General features: G+C 31.7%; 1 protein-coding gene across 1 annotated transcript; it reads left to right on the forward strand.

Annotated features, from left to right (window-relative positions):
- The first annotated feature begins 814 nt into the window (after positions 1-814).
- Positions 815-3,544, forward strand: LOC102588370 (fructose-1,6-bisphosphatase class 1). The gene is made up of 3 exons (XM_006351659.2): positions 815-1,282; positions 1,655-2,051; positions 2,144-3,544. The coding sequence occupies exons 1-3, from the start codon at positions 857-859 to the stop codon at positions 2,542-2,544; spliced, it is 1,224 nt and encodes a 407-aa protein (XP_006351721.1). The 5' UTR covers positions 815-856; the 3' UTR covers positions 2,545-3,544.
- Positions 3,545-9,752: the final 6,208 nt, after the last annotated feature.

Below are 9,752 nucleotides of genomic sequence, written 5' to 3' on the forward strand. Positions count from 1 at the left end.
CTTTCTCCTTTATATTATATAAATATAAATATTTAAGCACAACAATATCCAATAGCTATGAGAAATGTACCATAAATAATATACCTTTCAACCATGCCAAAAATTTAAAATATTGAAATCAAAATAATACATTAATGAATCTTTAAAATATTGAAAAACATTCAAACTTTATACTTCTATGATTATCGATGAATCTTTCAACATAATGAAGCTTCCTTCTTCATTTCGATGAACTTGTACTAAATTAATGTGAACATCTCTTTGTAATGAATCTTTGAAGAGTTATTATTGATCTTCATCAAAGTGAAGCACATATCATGTCACTATCGTTTCTATAATTTCTTGTGAAAAAGATGAAGAATAAAAAAAAAACTAAAACTACACTAATAATGAGAAAATGCAAAAATGAATATTCACTATCTCCATGAATGATCGTTATTTATAGATTTGATAATCCATAAGAATGGTTAGAAAGGAGTTGAATAGTCATGTTATTTGAGTAGAGAATATGAATAGATGGTGGTTTTGTTGTAACTCATTAGGTATAATTAGAATAGTAAATATGATTGAATTTTTTATTTAATAAAAAAAATATTTAATGAAAAGAATTAAGAAAAAAATCTCAAAAAGGAGAAAAAAAGGAATTATATTTGATTAAAATCATTTTTTTAATGAATTATAAATGTATACCTCATAATATAATTTAATTCTTAACAATATTACGTAACAATGAATATGGACGGAAAAAAAAAAAAAGGAAAAAAGAGGGAAAAAAAAGGAAAAGAATTGCGGATAAATGACGAAAATAAAAAATAAATAAAAAACAGGATGCTTCTTCTGTACCAAGAGCATAAAGATGCTATCATCGACCGTTTCTTCCCTAAATTTTCCAGCAAGAACCAAACTCTCCTCACCAAACCCTGCAATTTTTCCTCAAAACTACAATCTTGTACCTTTCTGTACTGAAAATATGGCTTCTTCTCCATTTTCTGGAGGGTTAATTAACTCCAGGGTTGATTCACCAATTGCAATATGTTGTAAAAATGCTTCAGTAGATTCTGCAAATAGTGGATTTTCAACACTGATGGAGTACATGGGTAAAGGAGGGGTTGGTGTGGGTGATGACTTGGTGTTATTGTTTGGTCACTTAGAATATGCCTCCAAGAAAATTGCTGCTCTTGTTGCTTCCCCTTTCAATTCCAGCCTCAACAACAATGTTGCCATTGGAAATACTGGGATTTCTTCTGATAGAGATAAACCCAAGCCTCTTGATATTGTTTCGGTCTGTCTTTCGCGAATTTTTGGTTATTTGATATATATAAATTGTTGATGTTGCTTTTCTGTAATTTTTTGTTTTCATAATCTATAGGATTTCCATGTTATTATAAGCAATAATATAACAACAATAACATAGCCAATGGAATCCCACAATACACCCGACATAGTGCACCCCAATAAAGTGGAATTGGGATTGAGGAATTATTGATTGATTGATGTTATAGGTTGTATGCAGTTCTGGTTTTTTTTTCCTCCTTTTTCTGTTTGTAGGATCATCTATTAATGAATTAGGAAGTAGATCATTGTGTCTTCTCTAGTCTTAATGGATCCAAGAATAGTCTCATGTTCTAAGACCTTTTTATGTATGTTTGTTCAGAACGAAGTTATATTGTCGTCTCTTAGAAATTCGGGAAAAGTTGCTGTAATGGCCTCAGAAGAAGATGAGTGTCCTGTGTGGATAACTGATGATGGCCCGTTTGTGGTCGTCATGGATCCTTTAGATGGTTCCCGAAATATAGATGCCTCAATACCCACTGGAACGATATTTGGGATTTACAGACGTCTTGTGGAAATTGATCATTTGCCGGTGGAGGAAAAGGCTTTACTAAACTGCCTTCAGAGTGGATCAAAGCTTGTTGCTGCAGCTTATATTCTCTATTCGTCAGCCACAATACTCTGTGCTAGTTTTGGTTCTGGAACACATGCATTCACATTGGATCATACAACCGGAGATTTCCTCATGACACATCCTAACATCAACATTCCTCCTCGAGGTATTGCTATATCATAAGTTTGTTCCTCCAAATATGCTTTTGCATATTACACCTTCTAAACTGATAATTACATTGTTAACATTTTATGGCAGGGCAAATATACTCAGTTAATGATGCTCGGTATTTTGACTGGCCTGAAGGATTAAGGCAGTATATTGACACCATAAGACAAGGGAAAGGACAATATCCTAAGAAGTACTCAGCCAGGTATATATGTTCTCTAGTGGCTGATTTTCATCGGACTCTGTTATATGGTGGGGTAGCAATGAATCCAAGGAACCACCTTCGGCTTGTTTATGAAGCAAATCCCTTGAGTTTCTTAGTGGAAAAGGCTGGAGGTAGAGGTTCAGATGGTAAAAATCGAATTTTATCTATTCAGCCTGTCAAGCTACACCAAAGACTTCCTCTATTTTTGGGTAGTTCGGAAGATATAGAAGAATTACAGAGTTATGGGGATGTTCAGCAGAAAGTAAACCCTGGTTACGATGTTTAATGCCCTTGTCCTCTTTCATGCAGTTTGGACTTGTTCTTGTTCAGCTCATCTCTCTTTCACATGTACTTTTTTTCTTGAGGCACATAGTAAATATGCTCTTCACTAGAATAAACATGTGACTTGAATATTGTCACATGATGAACTTCATGTATCTTTAGAGCACCTTAAATTTTGTTTGAATTAAAAAAATTTAACATATGCTAAACAAGCAGGGCGGATGGAGCTATAATTCATTATCATCATCAGGATCAGATGATGGAGTTTGGCATCCATGTCCATGTCCATTTCCTTTGCTGGGAGGAATATCGTCGTCATACTATTCCACCTGGTGATTCTAATATACACGGTATTGTTAAAGTAGAGAATGACCCTAACCAACTTGTACTCGGTGGAGATGGGAAGGAAGGTGAAACCTGTAGCTAGATCACTCACCACACGATTAGACCGCATCGTAATATGATTTCTGGGATGTGGTGCTCTATCAGTAATTAATGCCATGGAAAGTCCTGAACTTCCTTGCAGCAATGTTCCACACCACCACTGATTTAGGGCACAATCCAGACGAAAAGCATACACCATACCTCTACAAGAGTCTGCCACGTAAATTTTATGTCTTTCATAAAGAGTAGGAGGAGGTAAAGATAAAGGGGTAATGGTTCCATCTTCAGACACTGAAACGCTGTTATATGTTGTTCTCCTACTGACATTCTTGTCGTTGTAGAAACATATCAAGCTGCTGCGCTTGGCTCGATCGTGATGAAGCGGCGGGAGAGGATTAAGTCATGCCAGGACCAACACACACTTTTAAAACGTAAAAGTGACTTCACCGGTAATGCTAATAGAATAGCCATTACAAAGTCTCCAATGTTGCACCCGTTCATGGCTTCAAATATAGCTTCAAAACTATTATTCTCTTGTCTATCCCCTGCTGCATTTAATTAACTAGAAAGTAATAAACTTGCTCTTGTCTATCCCCAGCAGTGCTTTGATTCTCTTCTTTCATCCTGTATGTCCTTCTGTTACATAAATGAATATTGCAAGTAGGTAGGAACCCTAATAAAGGGCTTTTTAGATCGTCTCTATTTACCTATTATTATTATTATTATTAATATTAATAATTTTTAATAGCAATAAACAAATCTCATTTAAAAGAAATTCTTGGTTAGAAAATACAATAACGTTTTACCTAAGTCTTTTTATTCTTTTATTACTGAATATACTAAAGTTTTCTAAATAGTCGAGACATTTTGTATTACGCAAAATCTATTGTTGTCAACTTATACAAAAAAAAAAAAAGGTGTCTTATTCCAATTTCAAGCACTGCAATTTGCCAATTTTATTTAAATATCATTATATAAAGTTCTCAAACGCAATACTATTTCGATATTATTACATAAATTTCTCAAATTTTTGAGTCGGATTTTATTATTGTCACTTTCTATTATATTTTTATTATTGAAAATTTGTAGTATTTGCCTTCTTATTTTATGAGGTTTGCGTACATCTTATGTTTTTAAAAGGCAAAAGGATTTGATGGATCCTTATACTTGTATCTGTATGTGTTTGAATTATGAATTCTTCTACTTAACCATTTACCAACTAAACCCCTAAACTCAATCAAAAAATGATTGTTAAACCCCCCTTACCATGTGTATAGTTCACTCTCTCTCTTGAATAGATGCCATGTCAAATCCATGTCACTTAAATTAATGCCACATCATAATTATCGGTATTAACTATTTTTAAAAATTATTAATTTATTCTTTAAAGTAAATTTTGGGTCTCCACTTGTCTTCTACCCGATCAAGCCGTGAAATGGCCAAAATCCGCCGGAGAAAGTTGCCACAGCCACCACTCCTCTCGCCGGCGAGACCACAAATACTTTCTCCCTCACACATCTTTATCTCTGTCGATCACCTTCTACATTTTCCTTTCATTCTTCTCCAACCTCCACAAATCTAAGCCGCCGCACCACAACTTCGGCGGCCAAACCTCTTCACCCGTCGTGACCAGCTCCTCGTCGCACACCCGCCTCGTTCTCCCCTTCACCGTCTTTCTTTCTCTGCACCATCAGTGATCGCTTGCAAAACACCAAGGACCGCCTATCCTCGCAGCCTCCCTCGAACTAGCAGGAGACTCCTTGCCGCCTCCGTCGAACCAACATGCCAGGAGACTCTTTGCCGCCTCCGGTGTATTAGATCGTCTAAAGAAAATGAAAGAAAAAAAGGGGTTGAGCAGGGATGGGGATGCCTGAAAAAGTAGGTGGATGGGATGAAGAAGAAGGGGTTTTTAATTTATTTATTTTTATTTTTAAATTAATTATTTAATTCTTTTATAATTTTAATATTTTTAATTTTAAATATGGTGTACACTTGTCTTAACACGTGTGTATTCACACTCTCTAGCCAACTCAGCTATTTTAATGCCACAAAAGCATAATCAATCGTCAGAGGGATTTAGTGTATTCAATTTTATTGAGTTTAAGGATCCAGTTGATAAAAAGTTAAGTAGAAGGTTCACAATACAAATGCATACAAGTATAAGGGTCCATCAGACCCTTCTGCCTTTTTAAAACTCACTTTAAAATTACACAGAGTATATTATTATTATTCAATATCCTCCCTCAACCAATCTTGTTGAGACGACTCTGCATATTGTAATATTCTAATAACTAGTTATATTGTAATATGGACAAATTACATAAGTGAAGGTCTTTTATTTAATAATTATCACTTTTAAGTATACTTTTAATTTATTACCATTTTTGTCAATTTTTAGCAATACTTATTTAAACAATTTTGTTCTTTTAAACTTAGCAAAAAGTGTTATCATTCGCAATTTTTAACAATACTGTCATTCAGCCAAATTGTTATATATGATTAAAAGAATAATATTGACAAATATCGTAAATATCTTTTAAAAAGTGTACACGTAAGTGTTTTATCTTTGTTCAATGCACTGGAGTAGACCTTTAAATACAAAGGGAGTAGACCTACAACATACTTCACAATAATCTCGTGGCTGAGTATTAAGTTTATAATTATGAGTGCATTATTATATCAGTTTAAGTTTTCCACTATTTCAGCAGATTAGTTTCTCGAATTTGATGTATTTCTTTACGCACTTTTGTCTTTGGCTCTTCCGATTCAGATTAGTCCGTTTTCTTTCTCAGATCGGAAGCAGGATATTTGTGTAAGAATAATTCTTACTTATGGTCCAAATTTACTTGTGGTCCAAGTTTACTTGTGACCCAAGTAATACCATAATAAAAAATAGATTTCATCCGTATATTGGTTACTTGATAGACGTATCGAATTAAGTCATAATCTCTATAAATTGGTCTTCCCTACACACTACATATTTTCTACATTAATTAAATCGCTGACGGCTGTGGTAACATAAGGCAAAGACAAGAAGGTAGAAACCAATTTATGACCCTAGATTATTTGAACGGATAATCTTCTACAACTAATTCAAATAAGGAATTATTTTTTATCACATGCATCAACTTACTATTTGTTATTTTGTCCAAACATCAATTAGATGTGTAGCTCTATAATACAATATGCTAATTAAAGTTTTTTTAGTTAACAAAACTTTGACCGCAAGAAAAGAAATACAACACTGATTAATTAAGCCTAGCTAGTGTAGAGCAGTTTATATGCTTTTAATTTCTTTTTAGTCAATTAGTTTGGCTTGATTAATTTAAATACTATAGAGTATTCTATACATTAGCTATATTTATTCAAAGTTCTTGTACCATGCAACTGTTGTCGTTTAATAAATATATTGTGACTACCATCTATAGTTTGACCAATCAAATTATGTTTCAATTTATCATTGAATTTTTTTAAGCGTAATTTTGTGCTTGACTATTTAAGAGCATTTGTAATCAATGTAGCAAAATATAACCTCCACAACCGAACAATGTATAATGTACATATTTAACTTTATTTTTCCCTCTAAGGCCTACCAACATTAAGGAACAAGAAGTAAATACATCATAGAACAGTTATATTAGGCACCAGTTTAATCCATTAGAGTATCTATTTTATCTAAGAAAGTAAAAATAACACCATTCGCAATTAATACTTCAAATGAGGCGTAAAACCTGAAAAGAAAGAAAACAAACTTTGAAACCAAACACAAACATTTCAACATTATAACTAGAACTTAAAAATAATATAAACCATAAAATACAACAATATCATTAAAAAACCAAAACTTATAAAGCGTCAAAACTAGCTATTAGAATATCTTTTTCTTTTCTTCAGAAAGTTATCCCAAAATAAAAAAGAAAAAAGAAAGTGTATACCGTGACAGAGCTTTAAAAAGCCATTGTTGAGACACCAAAAATAATAATACTTAGTAGTAAAAAAGGGACGAAGGAAAGAAAAATAAGAGTGTATGCATATATATTGTGAATGTTGAGGGCATATTCGACATTATCGATACCTTTTCTGTTATTCTACTCGGTGCTCATTGGGCACCGGCACTGCCAATGGTATTTTGTATTTTTTTGTTATCACCATTTTTTTTTTATAAATATGGTATATTGATAATATTGACCTAATAATGATATAATTAGTTATGCTAATATTAACTCTATAAAAAGTATTTCTAATAAAATGATTCATTTAGTGTATTAAGAATGATATTCATTGAATATTTCTAAAATAAATTAATTATTTATAAAATATCTTTCACATATATAATGAAAAAATATCGTGAAAAATATTTTGAAGGACAATTGTATTTTTACTCATACAAATACAAACATTAAAATCACTTGTATTGGGAATACCTTGATTTTTCATTTTATTAGTTATACATATCATAATAATAAATATAGTGTAAATTAATTATACTTAAAAATAAAAATAAAATATACTTGACATAATATTAATAATACGGTATACTTTGTTTTTTCTTTCAATGAAGAGAACTAAAAATCACTTTAATCGATTATTGCTTAATTTCCTTCCTAAACCAATATTGGTTTTATAAGATGAACTTAAAAGTAAAAACGGAACGTTTTATAATAAATCAACATATATATAAATTGGTTGAATTAATAAATAATTTGTCATTGACCAACCTAAAAATTAATTAATCTGAAATGAACTAAGTTAAAAGGCGAGTAGTACTTCAACCTTCTCTGTTTTTATTAAGTTTTGATTAATGTAATTTGTTCTTTTATAATTTTTTATATATCTAAAAAAAAAATCAAACAACTATTTTGAACTTAGAACAATTTAATTAGTTTAAACCCCTCCAAAAATTTATTTAATATGAAATAGAGAAAGTACTCACTAATTAACATGGGACTACGGTACATTGAATTAGAAATGTGTCGAGATAATTTTTTAAAATATTAATTATTTTAAATTATCTTTAAAAAGTTAAAACATCAATTATTTTAAATTGAAAAGAATATTTAACATGTCATTTGATAAATGCTTCATATGAACCCCATATTCAAGAGCTTTTGTAGCATTAGTCGATGTATTAGAGAAAATGGCCAAATGCCCCCTCAATGTATATTTGGATTTCTAATTATACACTTAAACTTTACGGAAGTTCTATCACCCCCTGAACTGTTTAAAAATGAAATAATTATACCCTTAAAAAGCCATAACCAGATCTATGGTGGTATGTGAATTTCACGCATTTGACACGTGGAAAATTCATCAAATATATATTTTTCTCATTTTTTATATTTCTTTAGCCTTTTCTTTTATATTTTCACCAATCCCTTCCATCACCAAAACACTTTCACCATTTTCATCATTACTAGAACACCATAAATCCATCCAAACAGGGTCTTTGAAGAAGATAGGTAAATAATGAACTGACTCTTTGAGGAAGATAGGTGAATGACGATTGCAGAGCTTGTTCCGAGATATTTGGACATTGCTCTGAAAACCTAAAAAACAAACTAAAAAAAGTGAAGGAATAGGGGAGAGAGGACGAATAGGGAAGAATATTGCCATTAATGGAGGTCACCAAAGCTCTCGAGGAAGATGATGAGGAGTAGCTTACGATGTCTTTCACATCATCATCGATGGCGACGACAATTTCGAAGAGGAAAAGCCTGATTCACCGACGATTGATAAATTAATGAGATTGATCGCGACAATTTCTGAGATATAGTTGATTGACTGAGATTTGAGATTGATAATTAAAGGATCTATTAGTAAAAATAATTGAATTTGAAGTAAACCCAGATCCCCAAGTTGCTAGTTCTTAAAAGGCAAGAAAGAAGAAAATTGGTGTGCCCCATTCTGCAGTTTCTAGTGCTGCCTCCCAAATGAGGTGAAGATACGAACATTTAATCGGTCAACGAATCTGGGAGGAATGTTAAAGAATCCTTGAACTCCATGGAGAGATTAAGCACATCGTTGTCAAATGGTTGGAGTCACAATGTGTTCATCTGTAAAATGTGCACTTTTGTATACATTTGAAAATTATCTGTAAGAGAATGTGCACTTTGTACCCAAAGAATTCATCAAGTGGATTAATATATTATATTATTTTTTTATTTTTATTTTTAATAAAAAGTAAACCCATGTTGATTTTTCTCAAATCAGATCTAAAGCATTTTGGGGTGATATAAATATATGTAATTTATCTACAATTGATTTAGGTTAATTGATTTTTGCAAGAGTTTTACATGAGTTTGAAAATTTAAATCAATAATGATACGCTGATGGAGACAGTGGTGACAACAATGGCTTAGAAATGGTGAAAGATGGAGATATTTGATTTATATTGCTATAAAAAAGAGAGAAAACAAATAAGAACAAAAAATAATTTAAAATAAATATATTTATTGAAAAGAGATATTTAAACAAAATTTTAATATTGTTTTGGCTGCTCACTCTCTCAAAGAGAGTGAAATACACTCACTTTGCCAAGTATGCATTCAGGGAGGTAATAATTCCAGTTTTATAAAATTCAGGGAGGTAATAGGACCCCTGTAAAGTATGAGTGTGTAGTTGGAAATCCGGCTATAGATTAAGAGGGCTTTTGACCATTTTCTCCGATGTATTATTTGTTAAGTTGCTTTCAAAAAAATTACTTGATGATTTCAAAAATCTCCCCTCACGCTTACTTTAATAATACTAATATTTTTCGTGATGGATGATATTACGATTATCTTTCTTATTTTAATATTTTTGTAACAATATTTTTAATCTATTTATTAT

Source organism: Solanum tuberosum, unplaced genomic scaffold (assembly GCF_000226075.1).
Source record: "Solanum tuberosum cultivar DM 1-3 516 R44 unplaced genomic scaffold, SolTub_3.0 scf00136, whole genome shotgun sequence".
NCBI lineage: Eukaryota > Viridiplantae > Streptophyta > Magnoliopsida > Solanales > Solanaceae > Solanum > Solanum tuberosum.

What these genes read in the sequence shown, in the direction of transcription:
- LOC102588370 (XM_006351659.2), top strand. Translation starts at nt 857, where the DNA reads ATGCTATCATCGACCGTTTCTTCCCTAAATTTTCCAGCAAGAACCAAA. An exon ending in AGCCTCTTGATATTGTTTCG is followed by an intron (nt 1,283 to 1,654) that starts GTCTGTCTTTCG and finishes ATGTTTGTTCAG; the next exon opens with AACGAAGTTATATTGTCGTC. An exon ending in CATCAACATTCCTCCTCGAG is followed by an intron (nt 2,052 to 2,143) that starts GTATTGCTATAT and finishes ATTTTATGGCAG; the next exon opens with GGCAAATATACTCAGTTAAT.